The sequence below is a fragment of the Bidens hawaiensis genome, unplaced genomic scaffold (assembly GCF_021521415.1).
Source record: "Bidens hawaiensis isolate Kalapana, Puna unplaced genomic scaffold, B.hawaiensis_p1.1 tig00042255_1, whole genome shotgun sequence".
Taxonomy (NCBI): domain Eukaryota; kingdom Viridiplantae; phylum Streptophyta; class Magnoliopsida; order Asterales; family Asteraceae; genus Bidens; species Bidens hawaiensis.
Window position 1 is genome coordinate 69,415 of NW_027497472.1, and position 17,248 is coordinate 86,662.

Consider the following 17,248-nt stretch of genomic DNA (forward strand, 5'->3'; position numbering starts at 1 on the left):
CTAACGCGTTTTCTAAAAGGAAAACGTGTCTCTGCGCCTCTCAAGGGGCATTGGTTTAGGATAAACGGGTCATATATATTTCCTCCACAGTTTTAAGAGCATAGGGTTGAGTTTCGGCCGGGCGGGTTGTACAAGAGAGTATAATTTTCTTTGATTTTTAAGAGGTCATGTATTTCAGCTATTACTTGGACCGAATCCAAATCCACCTTCGAAGTTAAGACAGAGAACCAAACCGAATATGCTTAATCGTTCCAATTATAAGACGAAAGTCGAAACACACATATGCATGTGTAAATTTTAGATGGAATGGGACATGCATTCGTTTAACTACACACAATTTTAAGAAATGTACACTATCTATCACATGATGTTGTAACTTGTAAGAGTGAATGATACTTATGTAGTTAAAACTTATAACAAGTCATAATATAACTAAAAGTAAGATACAAAAATGTAATTAATATTGCATCAAATTTACTATAAAAAGGTTACCAAAATTGCAAAGGTGGATGTATTGTTTAAGCAAAGTTAAGTAGAACATTATTGTAAAGTTATATGTGCAAAATGTATTTCCTTTCTATGTTCTAAAAATAATTGAACAATGTCAGAAGTGGGATTTGAACCCACGCCCCCTTTCGAAGACCAGAACTTGAGTCTGGCGCCTTAGACCACTCGGCCATCCTGACTATTTTTTATCTTTACCAAACATATCATAAAATATGAAAATGAACGTTTTATTTTAAAATATTGTTTGCACTGAAATATATCATAGTGCCTCTTAAACAGAGTGCAAAGTTATATATTATAACAAAAATAATATATTGTATGATAACCAACCATATTTCTATCTTAATGTTTTATGTTGATTATTTTGATGTCATAAAATTATTACATGATTATTGAATGTTTTACTTACACCGCATAATTAAATGAGATTATGACACTTATCGAGGTAAGATCGCATACATAGAAAAACAATACAACAATCATACACTGAGTAAATCCTACGAATAGCTAATAAGTTATTGGTCATGTCTAGAAAAAATAAGATGTATTGTAGACAAACGTTAACTCAGTCCTTAAGAATGTACAGACTGTTTTCAATCCCTCGGTTCCAAAAACATATATAAATAACATAAGTTAAGATACAAAGTTTATATATTTCAGTTAGGAAATATAATGATTTTTATTATATTATTATTATTATGCAACTTGTAGGAGATAAGGTAAGTTAGTAAATTCAACACTAAAAAAGTGGTTTCCTTTAATAGCAATTGGATCAAATATCGGCGGTCTGACACTTTCCCTTACTACGTTTGGTGTGCCTGCCAGTCCCCCGGTTCATGGTATCATGGAACTGGATTTTGTTCGTTTATTTTGTGTTATTTATATAATTTTTATATATTAGTAAATTTATCAGGATTTTATAATAGTAAAAAAACATCTCTATCACTAGAATAAATATGTAACATGTATGTAAAAGATAGGTAAAGATGATGTGTAGTGGAAGTTGGGTTAGTTTCTATTGAATGAATTCTAGTGTACAGGGCTTACCTATTTATCCTTTTATCGCATTCCATTATTGTTATGGACTTTAAAATGTTACACTAAATTGTAAAATACTTCACTTATCTTATGAGTGACACCTAATTTAAGCTTTAAATTTAAAGCGAAAGTTAACGTACTCACGGTAAGAATCAAGTAGCATAAATATATATAAGTAATATAATTAACGTATCTATATTTTATAGCCACACTAACCTTTTACTTAACATCTACATTAACAGTCACAAAGTCATGCAATATATATAGTTATTTTACAAGAATTTACTTACACAAATGATGAAATGAATATATAATCACGATATATGATTATACATCATCATCATAATGACTATATATGCTTATATGACTCGTATAGAAATATACGGGCCATAGCCCTATACAAATCATATGGATCTTCAACAACTAAGGTCATATATGGCTCGTATAACTCTATACGAGTTGTATAGACAAAATGTATAGTATAAAGATCCTATGCCATAACTATATGTATTATATTATATAATCTTATTCAAGTTATAAGAGGTTAAACACATCAAAATAATATTTTCTTGAAAATTTTAATACAAATCAACCAAATTATCAATTCCATTATACATTTTTCTCTTCACAATAATAAATTATAAATATATATATTATATTTGGATTAATGAAAGAAGTAATATTAGAAAGAAGCAATTCAGAAAGGGGTGACGGCGCAGCTTGTTGCCCGCCTACCTGCTATGTTGATGTAATATCTATGTTTCTATATAATGAAAGAAGTAATCCAAATTTAATTTTTGTTCAAAAAAAACCAAAAAAAAAAAAATTTGGATTGATATATATGATTGTCACGTGAGTAGCTCGTGAACCGCCATAACATTTCATGTATCTTGGTAATTGCACCCCTCACAAAATAATAAAGCGGCAAATCACTCTTATTTACATTCCTTTCATAACCACCATCACCACCGTCTCCACCACTAACAACGACGGAAAACACACCTTTCTTCCGTTATTTCAACTTTGTATGATCAAGTTTACAACCACAAAAACCATACATATATTGCACAAAACAAAAGCCACACCTATATATACATATATATAAACTTGTAACTATAATATTAATATAGCAAAACACTCCAGCAAAACACACCCATGGAGTGTTTTGCTATATTGTGATAACAGTAACGTTTCTCGGTAACTCAATACTACAATATTAATTCCACTTATTGATATATATATATATATATATATATCAGCTCGAGTGTAATCATCAAGTGTGCTATAATAATAATAATATTGTGAGCTAGATCTGATATTGTTGAAAGTTTGGAAGGAGAGATGGAGAACAAGCATTTGTTTATGTCGGCTTTGAGTGTGGGACTGGGAGTGGGAGTTGGGCTTGGGATGGGGAAGACGATGAGTCGGTGGACGGGCGGTGACGATACGTCCGGAATCGGACTTACTCCGCAGACCATGGAGCGGGAGATGCTTAGTATGATTGTTGATGGGAAAGATAGTAAGATCACGTTTGATGAGTTTCCGTATTACTTAAGGTATCTACTTGTTTCAATTTTAGTTCAAATTCAATTCATTATTGTTTTGTTTGGTAGGTAAACCGACAGCAAGTTGAGCTACTTTTATAACAAAATTAGTAATTTTGATTTTGATTAAAATTGATTAGTGTTTAGCCTGAAATAGAAGATAACTAGACAGCAAGTTGCGTTGCTAGTCTTTTTATCCTTTTTTGGAAAGTAAAATTAAATCGTTTAAAAATTACATTTAGTGCTTCCGTTTTAATTTAATTAAATAGAAAATGAATTGGATTTGGATGAATTACTAGTCGTCAAGGAATGGATGTATGGCGATTTAGCATAGACTTTAAAAATTCTTATGTAGTTGCGTATATATGTAGTTTTATTCGTCAAAACTATTAGTATAAAAAATATATGCAAATCTTATTCTAGTATATATTTTTGAGACTTGAATATTTCTAAAATTATTCATTTTTGTAAGCCTGTAATTTAATTTAGGCGAATTCGATTTGAGTATCTGAATTTTAGTATAGAAAACACAAGAAATAGTTAATTCGTGAATTTTGATTCAAGCATCTTAAGTTTAGATTTTCTTGCTCAAAAAAGTCATTGTTTTCGTAAGCCTATGATAAACGATATGCTAAACAGATTCGAGTATCTGATTAGTGTCCTCAAAAATGTCTATTTCGTCTATGTCTATCTATTTGTGAAGCTCGAGTCAGATTCGAGCCTTATCTTTTAGATTTACGCGTAACACATGGTCATATATTATTGAGACTAAAAAAGATAAGCTTATAAAGTCACCTATTTTGTGCTTTTTTAAAAATGTTTCAGTAACTTTTTATGGGGATCTATAGATATTTTACAACACATTATAATCTTTTAGTATGTTGGTCATGTTGGGCACATGGCTAAGTGTTAGTCACACACACATCAAATAATAATAATAATAATTTATTGTTTTAAGTAGGTGACTCATTTCAAAGGATAGTTTGTCTTCTTTCATATGTACACTATGGACCAGCCTTTGTTGTTTTTCTTTTAGTAAATCTTTGTACACGTACATAAGAAAATAAATTCTATGTACCATCACAATGATGAGCTGCCCATAGGGCTTGCTCTATCTAGAATTATGTAATCTTAAACCAAAAAACATCTTATATTCACGTTAGATGCGGAGCGATATCTTATTGGGAAAATTCACAAAATAACCATTTTGACCGGCTGGCTTTTAAGAATATCTATGAAAATCAAAGAAAACGGTCAACGCAGTCCTTTTTCCAACCTTCATCCTCACAAACTGAAAGCCAATAAAATCTAGCCACCTGTCACGAAATTTTTCTGTCCGACCAATCCCTAAAATCGATGGTGATATCCGATTGTCCGCAACGGCTGACGAAAAATGTGTCGTGGTCATAGACTTTGATTTCTACTTTGTTATCCACCTATTATTATACGCGTCAAGTTTTTTAGTCAGGTTAAATAGGGATTGGTTAGACCAAACAATTTGTGACAACAGGTAGCTAGATTTTATTGGCTTTTAGTTTATGAAGATGGCATTTGGAATAGAGGCGGTCCGACCACTTCCAAGTGGATATTTTTGGAAATTTTATCTTATAGACGTTCTTAAAAAACTAGTTGGTCAAAATGGTTATTTTGAGAATTTTCACTATTATATTTTGTAACCACTATTAAAGATGTATATCTTATATTGTTGATATCACTTTTCAAAGATATATGTATCTTATATTCACGTTAGACCGTGCGAACCCATGATTTTTTTTTGTTATCAATATATATATATAAATATGTAGTGAGTCGGCGTTACCTTTTTTATTGTTTTATAATGGTTAATTTTTTTGTTGACCATTATAACAGCAAGCAGACAAGAGTTTTACTTACAAGTGCGGCCTTTGTTTATCTGAAAAACATCGATTTCGCCAAGCATACAAGGACCCTTTCTCCAGCGAGTCGAACTATATTGTTATCCGGGCCTGCAGGTAAATTAAACGTCTTGTCACACTTAAAACATTTAATAATATCGGCATTGTCTAATTTTACGTTACTTTTACATAGAATCTTACCAACAAATGCTTGCCAAAGCTCTGGCTCATTATTTTGAAGCGAAGTTGTTATTGCTAGATGTCACGGATTTCTCACTTAAGGTGAGTCCGCTTATTAATAATCTTTTCTACTACTTAAATTTACTAATTCTCGGTCTTGATTCTTGTCAGGTCCAAAGCAAGTACGGATCTTCCTCTAAAGAAACCGTAAGCATTTATTTTAACTATATTACTCTTTTGTGTGATTATTATTATTATGTTCATGAACATGTTTTTTTATTATGTTCATGAACATGTTTTTATATAGGCGTTTCAGAGGTCCACTTCGGAAACAACCTTGGCACGAATGTCCGAGTTGCTTGGATCAACACTATCTATGTTTCAAACCAACAACGAAGCGAAAGGTTTCTCAATTTTAGTTCTGTTCACCATCTATATCATAGCCAAGGAAATGCTATAATCATCTTTTTATTATTTCAGGAACGTTACGTAGACAAAGCAGTGTTTCTGATTTTGGATCAAGGTATGTATGCCATACAGTTCGGTTGATAATAATATTGCGATATGGCTGGCAATGTTTAATATTTAAATTTTCACTTTTTATATGTAGGGGGGCCGAAGCGTTCTCAAATCCTCCAAATCTTAGGAGAAACGCGTCTTCGTCGACTAATATGGAAGAGCTTGCTACAAAATGTCCAACAAATCCATGTAAGTTACTTATCTAAATTAATAATATTTCAAAAATCATTTATGCTTATTGTAAAGTTTAAAAAAAAAAATTCTCAGCTCCGCTTAGGCGAACAAGCAGCTTAGCTTTCGACGAGAAGCTTTTTATACAAACCTTATACAAGGTATACTACTAGTCTACTATACCGCCTTATGTCACAAATGCTTGTTTCTTTAACATCCAAAATATTTTTTTTTTGAAAAAGGTTATAACTTTCATATCCAAGAACAGTCCTATGGTATTATACGTTCGAGACGTCGAGAAGCTATTATGCAGATCACAAAGACTATACACATTATTCCAAAACATGTTAAAAAAGATATCTGGACCGGTTCTGATCATCGGGTCACAAGTCGTGGACCAAGAAAAAGACTACCGCGAACTAGACGACAGAATTACTTCCGTATTCCCATACAACATCGAAATCAAACCTCCGAAAGAAGAAAATCATTTGGTCAGTTGGAAAAGTCAACTTGAGGAAGATATGAAGATGATCCAGTTTCAAGATAACAGAAATCATATTAGTGAAGTGCTTGCGGCTAATGATCTCGACTGTGATGATCTTGCGTCTATTTGTGTGGCAGATACGATTGATCTTAGCAAGTATATTGAGGAGATTGTGGTATCGGCTATTTCGTATCATCTTACACATACTAAGAATCCGGAGTATCGTAATGGGAAGCTAGTTATATCTTCTACAAGGTCCGGTTTGTTATTTTATGTTTTTTTTTTACTGAACTGAGTTTTTCGTACTTGTGGTTTGTCTAAATCTACGGTTTTAGTCCAATAGTTTCAAATTTGCGATTTCGTCCCTGTGGTTTCATTTCACTTGCGATTAAACCCGACCCCGCTAACCCTGTTAAGTCTGGTCGTTAAACCCATCAGTGTGCCCCTCACGTGAGGGGCAGTTTTGTCCTTTTTCTCCCCGACACTAAATCGCAAGCCCTCTCACGTGAGGGGTTGGGTGTATTTGGGGTAAAAAGGACAAAACTGCCCCCTATGTGAGGGGCACACTGATGGGTTTAAGACCAGACTAAACGGGGTTAGTGGGGTCGGGTTTATATGCAAGTGAAATGAAACCACGGGAACAAAAATTGCAAATTTGAAACTATTTGACTAAAACCGCAGTTTTAGACAAACCACAGGGACGAAAAACGCAATTCACTCTTTCTTTTTTTTTTTTTGTATGAAGTTAAATATTTTTGTTGATTTGTGTTAACTTGATTTAAACAGTTTGTCTCATGGATTGAGTCTGTTCCAGGAAGGTAAATCTGTTAAGGACACCTCAAAGGTATATAATACTCACCTTCTAGTAGTATATTTTACGAACGGAGCATGTTCGTATTTGTTCGTTTAACTTTTATTGAACAAATAGTCAAACAAAGAGTTTTCGTGTTTGTGTTCATTCGTTAAGAAAACAAACTTTTTTGTGTTTATTTATGTTTGTTCGTTAACAGTATAAACGAACCGTTCACGAACGTAAACATTACTTTGCTAAAATTAGTAAAAGGTTTTATGAAGAACAATGTGTTGGGCCTAAAAAGTTGATAAAGCTAGATTATGTTGTAATGAGCCAAAAATATCAAATATATAAATATGTATATATTAACGAAAACAAACGAGACCTGTGTTCTTCTCTTAGCCAAATGTACAAGTTTTTTTGTTCATGTTCGTTTATCAAATAAACAAACTTCGTTGACAAACTGTTCACTGATCGTTCGGTTCGTTCACAAGCTTAACATTGCAACATTTATACATTTATTGTAGGATGTTGGTGTCCCGAAACCAGAAACCAAAGCCGAAAGCACCCGTCCTAGTGAAGCAGAAGCTTCCGGTCCCAAGAATACCGATAATGTGGCCCCCGCAGCACCAAAAGCTCCCGTAATCCTAACATGTTTTAGTAATATGCTTTGATTATTATTCTCTATTTTTATAATTTAATAAATTTATATTTTAGGGAGTGCCTGCTGACAACGAGTTTGAAAAACGCATAAGGCCGGAAGTGATACCCGCAAGCGAGATCGGTGTGACATTTTCTGATATCGGCGCACTAGACGACATTAAAGAGTCACTTCAAGAGCTAGTAATGTTACCGTTAAGACGACCTGACTTGTTCATAGGAGGTCTGTTAAAGCCATGCAGAGGGATATTATTATTCGGTCCACCTGGCACAGGGAAAACCATGCTTGCAAAGGCGATCGCCAACGAGGCAGGAGCGAGTTTTATTAACGTTTCGATGTCCACCATTACTTCAAAGTGGTTCGGTGAAGACGAGAAGAATGTTAGAGCTTTGTTCACTCTTGCAGCGAAGGTGTCGCCGACGATAATATTTGTTGATGAGGTGGATAGTATGCTTGGTCAACGGTCAAGAGCCGGGGAGCATGAAGCCATGAGGAAGATTAAGAATGAGTTCATGACTCATTGGGACGGGCTGTTGACTAAACCGGGTGAAAGGATTCTTGTTTTGGCTGCAACTAATCGGCCTTTTGACCTTGACGAGGCGATTATTAGACGCTTTGAACGAAGGTAATCGTTTATTATTGTACAAGTTGTCAAATTTACATTCTTTAAAGTTTTCGTCCCCACGGTTTGCCCAAATCTGCGGTTTTAGTCCAATAGTTTCAAATTTGCGATTGTCGTCCATGTGGTTTCATTTCACTTGCAATTAAACCCAAATTCATTAACCCCGTTAAGTCTTGTCGTTAAAACCGTCAACGTGCCCCTCATGTGAGGTGTATTTTTGTCCCTTTTCTCCCCAAATAAACCTCAGTCGTAATTCGCAAGCCCCCCTCACGTGAGGGGCTAGGGTGTACCTGGGAAAAAAGGACAAAATTGCCCCTCATGTGAAGGGTACACTGATCGAATTAACGACCAGACTTAACGGGGTTAATGAATTCGGGTTAATTGCAGTTAAAATGAAACCACAGGTACTAAAACCGTAGATTTGAGCAAACCACGGGGACGAAAACTGCAGTTTGAATATTTGATGTTCTCGAAATTAAGAAAATGAGATTTGAATATTTGATGTTCGGTTTTTTAACAGGATTATGGTTGGGTTACCGTCGGTGGAAAATAGGGAAATGATATTGAGGACGCTTTTGGCGAAAGAGCATATTGACGACGGGTTGAACTTAAGGGAGGTTGCTACGATGACAGAAGGATATACAGGAAGTGATTTGAAGGTAGTTTAGTGTTTACGGTTTAATAAGTGTTTATTTGCATTTTAACTAATTTGAACGCTTGGACGACGATACAGAATTTGTGTACCACGGCTGCTTATCGGCCGGTTAGGGAGTTGATACAACAAGAGAGATTGAAGGATCTTGTAAGTGTTTCAATCTACTTAAGTACCATTTTCTTTTTTCTTTACACGTGATTGACGAATGGTGTATTTTTAAATTTTTAGGAGAAGAAACGGTTAGCTGAGAGCGGTGAAGGGCCCGAGTCTCCGGAAGTGAATACGGAAGAGAAGGTTATTACGATCAGGCCATTGAAGATGGAGGACTTTAGGGAAGCTAAGAATCAGGTAATTTTCTTATTATCATGCTATAGTAATTGAAAACATCAAAAACTAGTTAATAAAGGCCGTCTCCAAGAATTTAAATACCTCAGCCGAGCCAAAATAAAAAGGCTCGTAGGCCTTAACGAAAATTTTTTATTCGCTAATGTACATGGATAAAACTTTCATCGACCGATTTATTATAAGCAGAATCCATTCTGATCATGTAATTATCTCATAAACAATTGCAAATAACATTTTTTAACATCAAAAAACATATATATGTAATATGTATAAAAAAGCTTGTGCCCCGGCCGATGGTGTGGCTCGCACACCCTCCGAGCCTCCCCTAAATAAAACAAGATTTAACTATATAAACACAAATGTTTTTGGGGTTTGGTATATAGAAGGGGGGGGGGAGTTAACATACAAATTAAATTAACATGATAACTGTGCGAGAGTCTAGTGTATTATATATACAAAATTACAAATAGTGTAATTATGTAAATACATCGACACTACACTATAATACACCATGTTGTATATAAAATTACACTACTTGATTCGTACAGCTAGCAAGTTAATTTAATTCGTATTTGATCAAAACCCATACTTGAATAATATAATTATGGTCACATATATTTCGGATATATAGGTGGCGGCAAGCTTTGCGTCCGAGGGAACGGTAATGAACGAGTTGAAGCAATGGAACGAGCAATACGGCGAGGGAGGTTCAAGGAAGAAGGAGCAATTATCATATTTCCTCTAAATATTCACCATCTGACTGAGCAGACAACCTATGAAGTACCATATCTCATGTACCCAATAAACATGTTCTAGCCAGCAATCAGGAACAACATCAGGGGACTAAAGTTTGTGAGAAAGCTATGTTGAAGCAAAACTATTTGAATGGTCATTGTGTGTGTTGTAACATTGTTTAAATGTGTTGTTTTCTACATAAAAACAATATGTTTGATTTTTGTTGAGGTAGGTGTGAACTGTACTTGGAATGGTCTTGTCACTTGCGTGTTTTGTTGTTGTATGATACTTCATTTTGTCTAATGGATGTAATAAAGTTCTTGTATGATTGGATACAGTTGTTCCTAGAGGTGCACAAATCGATTCCAAACCCGAAAGCGGTTTCGGTTGGAACCAATTCAACAGTATAGAAGACCCCAACGAAATTGGTTGGGGCTGGAACAAATTCAACAGTTTAGAACCCAACTCACCCACCCAAAAAAAAAAAAGGTACCAGTTTGGGTCAGTATGGATTTGTTTCGTGTTTGGAACCGGTTTGCATAAATGTAACTTCTAAACTAAAAGAATCATATAACTAGATTAGAAAAATAGATTAAGAAACTACGAATCAATATACGTTTTTTTGATACTTGTTTGTCGTTTTCGGCCAAGTTGTTTAGAAAAGATGTTTGTTTGTCGTTTTCGGTTTAAGTTGTTTAGCGTGTTCACTCTTAACATATAGAACTGGTTCTTCAAAAGCGGTTTTGATTCAAAAACTAGAAAATAACAAGTGGCTCGAGCTTATATGAGGAGCTAGAAAAACATATAGGTCATGTCGGATTCTGGCTAGTGAAACCTAGCCAATACACTTAAAAGCTAACTCAAGATTTGTTTGTTAAGGACTTGCATAATCACATACAAAAATAATAAGTGGCTCAAGCTTATATGACGAGCTAGAGCTCAACGTTTAGATATACATCTCGAAATGAGCCAAGTATATACTTTCACGAATAAAACGAGCGAAGCCAAGCTCAAGCATAGACTAGCTTGAGCACAGTTTGTTTACACGCCTAGCACCAACATCTAGTAAACATTAACCACAAAAGACTTAACATCTCATCAATTCTCAAAACAAAGTGCCACATTCACAAAAACTGTAACACCATGTATAATAAAACATAACATCACCATAACAAAACAAAAACAAAACAAACGAAAAAAAAAATTAAAATTATACTGGGCCGAAAGGCGTCATCAAACATTCAAACTCATATCTGACCCGAAAACCAACACCATAATATAAAACACACCTACCAATACCATCATCTTGTATTCTTTTAAAGCTTTTTCTTCTCTTTCAATTCTTTCAAGGATCTTGGGATCTTACACAACACCTTCGCATCGAGGACCGCGTATTGTTTCTTGATTTCGATCCATGCTTTCTCCGCAAGTGGATCTATCTTATCCTCATATTTGTCGTAAACCACCGGTACCGAGAAGAGTAGCACAACCACTGCATTAATATTCAAATATCAGTTTTGTATCCCCATACAAAGCAGCATTAAAATATATGAATAGATGGTGTTGGGATATTACATATGTAGACCAATGTCAAAAAGTTGTAGCAGTTGCTAATGATTGACACGAACCACAAGCCCGCAATAACCTGATCAACAAATATAATTAAAAACATTAAAAAAAACAAATGCAAGCCTACTGTTTACTAATTTTTTGACTGTAAAAACTGTAAAAAGATTGCAGCTTACAGATAGGAACTTCTTCAAGTCTTTTCCTGAAGCAATATCGCGTATAGCAGCCAAACCACGGTTAATTTCAATCCTTAATGAGGATACAATTTCCAAAACGGGTTTCTCTGGAATTGAAATTTCTGGAATTTTAGGTGGAGACCTGTAATAAACAAGCATCAGATCATGCATAAACATAAAAGTTATTAAAGTTATAAAAATCAAATAAGTTTCGGATTGCTGAAATTTAAAAGCACTCACTTGTGAATGAAGGTTGAGGCATTTGACCACAAAAACAGTATTGCCAGTGTAAGGATCAGACTGTGGCAAACCAGAGTTAGCATATGATATTCCAACACTTCGAATAGAAACCAGATCACCGTCACACCGCCGAGGATCCCGCCAGACAACTTCTTATCCTTCCAGAGAAGCAGATCGGCCGCTTTACAAACCACCAAAAGTTATGTAAGTACAAATAATCAAAGCCGAATGAACTCTTAATATCACAATTCCTTATAACGGAAGATATTACAAGTCGAATCAATGATAACCGCGTCAATTTTGACAAATTATACCTACATAAATACATTAGCATCAAAATCTCTTAATATCAACATTATACCTAACTATTCCTTGCGGCGAAAGTAATTACGAGTCGAATCAAATCATAAATAATCGCAGTGATTTTCACAAATTAGACCTAGATCTATTAACTAGCATCAAAATCTAACAAAACGAATAACGTTATTCAAATATATTACTAACCGATGCTCATCCGTACACAAATTGTACAAAACTAAAAAAGAATTTACGTTTTCCACCGCCAAACAGCTTACGAACCGGTTTTTCCCTACCAAACTGGTGGAAAAAATTACGAGTCACATCGAATAATAATCGCAGCAACTTTCACAATTAGACCTAAACTATTCCTTACAGAGGAAGAAACTACGAGTCTAATCAAATTAAAATCGTTACAATTTTCACAATTAGACCTAGATCTAAACTAACGAAGAATGTTAATCAATATACTACTAATCGATGCTCATTCATACACAAATCGTACAAAAACTAATATCGAACTAACGAGATCGAAGTAATAAATTAGTGAGAATTAACTATTAACAGCAGTAACACACGTTTTTTTCACAAATTAGACATAAATCCATAAATTAGCATCAAAGCCTAACTTACCGAACTAGACCTGAACTATAACTTACGGCGGAAGTAATTACAAGTCAAATCAGATAATAATAATAATAATAACAGCAATTTTACACAAATTAAAACCTAGATCCATCAATTAGCATCCAAATCGAATGTTATTCAATACATACTACTAACTGATGTTCATCCGTACACAGATCGTACAAAATTAAGTAAAATAAGTGAGAATTAAGTATTAATAGCATCAATAAACTACTAACCGATGCTCATAAGCACACAAATCGTACAAAACTAAATAACGAACTATCGAGATCTAGTTAAAGTTATTGAAAACTAACTAATAATAATTAATAACCGTAATAACATACGTTTACCACCGCCGAAGACCTTATGAACCGGTTTTTCTCTACCGAAAAGCCGGAACACTTTGGATTTCAACTCGGAGATCTTGCTGTCGCCATCCGAGTCAGACGACGATGACGAATCGTGTAGTTTCTCCGTTATCTTCTCGATTAATGACTCCGGCTTGTGCTCTTCGTGATCTGACATGCTGATTGATTGATTATTATTATTATCTGTAAACGTTAGCTTTTGATATTTTGAAAGGTGAAACGGATGGTGACGTCACACGAGAGGTTTTGGTAACGCAAGGAATGTGTGAGAGAGTTTGAAGATGATAGGTGAGTCATAAACAAGGAGAGTGTGTTATCCGAGCCTCAGGTTTGGGTGGTTTACGAACCCGTTGGTTTGTAAATAGGTTCGGAGTGGTTTAGATTCGATACATGTTTACAACACTTTGAGAGGTCATAGATGGCTTCATAAAGGAAGATCGAGATCTTTGTGATATTCGGTTTGATCCTGAGGGTGTTTAGGTTTTACTATTAGTGGTCATTTGGGTGGGCGGGTTTTCTCCGGAACTGAAGATAATTTGAAAGCGCTTAAAGGCTCTGTACGTTTGGGTTGGGTCAGCTGGCGGTTGTAAAAACCGCGCCTAGGCGCCGAGTACTCAACGAGTAATCCCCGCCTAGGCCGAGTTCTCGGTGAGCCATCCCCGAGTACTCTCCGACTAAGGCCGAGTACTCACCGACTAAGGCCGAGTACTCCCAACTCCCCAGTCGGCCGCCTAGGGTCCGCCTCGCGACTTTTGCAACCTTGGCTGGTGGTGGCCTTATGCCATTAGGTCACCCCGTACGGAATACCTAGATAATTCTCTGTTTGTTAGCCACTAAAAATAGATATCTACGAGGATAGTTTTGTGTTACCCCCTTCGACTTTGTTATGTTGTCGTTTTGTTTTATATAAATTTACGCTTACATGCTTAGCAAATAAACGACATGAACAAATGATTTCGTTCACAAAGCTTAGCCAACGAACGCGAACAGAGGATGCGCTTGTTAAATAGTGTTCGTGAACATTTGGTAATGTGTTCATTTACGTTCGTCCAGTTATGTTTGTTTACATCCGTTCGTTAGGTTCGTTTACATATATATGTTCGATTAATAGTTTTAATATTATTGTTTAGATGTGACGATGTTTATGATTACCATGAGAAGCTGTTTTTAGGTTATTACATGGTGTATTTTCAAATGTTTGGGTGATTTTGAGTTGATTTAATGATTGTTATTCTCAAATTAATATGCTCGTTTGTGTTCATCTTTGCTCATACGTGTCCTTTAGTGTCCAATTACGTTCATTAGTGTCCGTTTACAAATTATTGAATGTGCACAAACAAGCTCAATTTCTTAACGAACGAACACATACACAATATTATGTTCGATAAATTGTTCTTGAACCATTCATTTATCAGACATAAGTTTAACAGACAAATATAAACAAAATCTTGTCCGGTTCATTTAAGTTCATTTACATAGAGCTGTATTTTTCCCTCTAAACAAAGTAACAAGCCAATTTAATACATTAATACGTGTCGAAATTAAGTGATTAACGGACCTTGCAAGCACGTCAATAAACAATGGGTCAACTGGCTTCCACAACTAAGTGACACATGTATTATTTTATGCAATTATTAATGGCCCATGAAGTTATGATTTAGGTATTTGTAGTTCAATATACCCACAAACTCGAGACCACTCGATACAAATCTAGGCTCGTCTAGATTTGAGTTTTTTTTCAAGCTAAGTTTTTCTCAAGCGAGATTCAAGCTTTTTTCGAGCTAAGCTTTTCTCAAGTGAGATGTGAGCCACAAATTTTTGAAAATCCTAAACCTAGACAATCACACGTAACTAAATAATATTATTTGCTGTTTCTAAAGACGCTATAATTATATTAAAACACAAACAATTTTTTTCATATAATTGAATAATTCATTTCAACCACAATCACCCCGAAGATATAAAACGTTATTTGACTTCTATTCTAATATTAAACATATTTTATTATACAATTAAATAAAAATCCTAATATAATATTAACCGACCATATAGTTTTCTACTTTTCTAGAAGCCATTAAAAGAAGAGGGAAAACATTTTTCCGAAATACAAATCGTATTCTAATTTAAATACAAAATACCGACAAGTTTTTTAAAAAAAAAACTTTGATAATTTGGATTGTTAAGTTTTTGATTCGAAGTCTTGTCTTAAACCAAACTCAATTCACAATTTCATCAAACTTCTAATGAAGTTCGGTCCCCTAACACAATCTTAGTCCGGCCATGACTTGAGCCATATTTTTCAAGGTTATAGTTAATTTAACCTAGATTACTATTTTAATCAAGCTTGCTAGCTTCTTTGTTTTATCATCTTTTAAGCTTAAATATACTAAAAATAAATAAAGATAATAAAATAAAATGAAATCATAAGTCAGTGGAAATTATGTAAAAGAGGACAAGTTGCCCCCCTCAAAGTTGCTACCACAATCCTAATCACATTTTCCTAACTTTTTTATGTTTCTTTCACGTGCCTCCCACACCACCTTTAATTCCTTTTATTACATTTTTATAAAAGGAAATATGTTAAAACGGAAAGAAGTGAAGAACCTTTTATGTAGAAGCAAGAAGCCCAAAACATATGAATAGGTAAAAAGAAACATTAACATAACATGTTATAAAGAAAAATTCTCAAAATTAAATTGACACTAATTTTCCCACATCAAACTTGCCCTCTTACTTCCATTCATCACCCAAAGGAATGAAATACTCTTTTGTCTCTTATCGTCTTAGTCATCGAGCATTTCGTCCTCATATAAATCTTCGCGTTCCTTGCTTTTGAGTGTTGTGATTGACCCAAAACACACATCGGGGCTAAAGTGCAAAAAGAAAGTCAATAAACGATCAAGAAGGGGCTCCAACGGTCATCCCAACGACTATAATTTTTGAGCCGTTGAAACCGAAAGTTTAAAGTGTATGATCGGGCCAGGCTGGAAACTGGTTACCGGTCCCAAACTAGTCCTTTTGTACTAATCAAAACTAAAAGTTTAATGGGCTTCTTGATGGCACATATGTTAATCAATCAATCATATCCAGTGAAGTCCCACCGACAGCAAAGCTATAAGTAGGGTCTGGGGAGGGTGGGATGTAGGCACAACGTACCTCTATCCAAATATGTGATATGTGTAAAGTGATATGGATTTGGGTTGGGCCTTTTGGGCCTTTTATTATTTTAGCCCAATGTGGAATTATTGGGGCTTTATGGGCTTTAACGGGGAATATGAAATTATGAACAATGAACTTTTGGAGTGTTTAGATTTTGATAATAAAAGATCTCTCAATATAATAAATATAATAAATAGGTGGATTTTTCATCAAAATCTCATTTTGTTTTTCATCAAATTTCTTTAAAGTGCCATATGGCATTTTCTTTTTTTTTATTATTTTAATTAAATTTTAAAATCAAAATAATTAAACTAGCTTAAAACTAACCAAACAATATTACAAAAAATGAAAAAAGTATGCACTATAGTTCTAATACTTGAACGTTACGTCACGATTATGTTTATTATTTTCATATAAGTTATACTAATGTATTAATAAAGAATGTTGGTTTTTTATTTTTCTACAAAATATATATTTCTTACAGCCAAACATCTCTCTATATAATAAACATGTGGATTTTCTATCAAATTTTCATTTTATTTTTCACCAAATTTCTCTAAAGTGTCACATTACATTTTCTAATTATTTTTTAGTTATTTTAATTCAATTTTAAAATCAAACTTGAAATGCCTATCATATTAAGAATTTTTATCATCCCAATTCACACGTTCTAATCCTAGC

At 34.3% G+C, this 17,248-nt stretch overlaps 2 protein-coding genes and 1 non-coding gene across 3 annotated transcripts; 1 reads left to right on the forward strand and 2 right to left on the reverse strand.

Annotated features, from left to right (window-relative positions):
* Window positions 1-602: 602 nt before the first annotated feature.
* TRNAL-CAA (transfer RNA leucine (anticodon CAA)) lies at window positions 603-686 on the reverse strand. Its single transcript has one exon. It is a non-coding gene; the product is annotated as a tRNA-Leu (tRNA).
* A 2,063-nt stretch (window positions 687-2,749) lies between these two features.
* On the forward strand, window positions 2,750-10,372 carry LOC143593478 (uncharacterized). The gene is made up of 16 exons (XM_077073097.1): window positions 2,750-3,101; window positions 4,959-5,080; window positions 5,157-5,245; window positions 5,315-5,350; window positions 5,451-5,547; window positions 5,624-5,666; window positions 5,754-5,851; window positions 5,930-5,994; window positions 6,076-6,572; window positions 7,104-7,161; window positions 7,638-7,751; window positions 7,828-8,396; window positions 8,914-9,052; window positions 9,127-9,195; window positions 9,277-9,396; window positions 10,025-10,372. Exons 1-16 carry the CDS (start codon window positions 2,887-2,889, stop codon window positions 10,136-10,138), a joined length of 2,445 nt encoding a protein of 814 aa, XP_076929212.1. The 5' UTR covers window positions 2,750-2,886; the 3' UTR covers window positions 10,139-10,372.
* A 745-nt stretch (window positions 10,373-11,117) lies between these two features.
* Window positions 11,118-13,638, reverse strand: LOC143593479 (reticulon-like protein B2). The gene is made up of 5 exons (XM_077073098.1): window positions 13,385-13,638; window positions 12,114-12,294; window positions 11,874-12,015; window positions 11,704-11,773; window positions 11,118-11,620 (listed from the first exon to the last, which is right to left on the reverse strand). Exons 1-5 carry the CDS (start codon window positions 13,563-13,565, stop codon window positions 11,445-11,447), a joined length of 750 nt encoding a protein of 249 aa, XP_076929213.1. The 5' UTR covers window positions 13,566-13,638; the 3' UTR covers window positions 11,118-11,444.
* Between the last annotated feature and the right edge of the window lie 3,610 nt (window positions 13,639-17,248).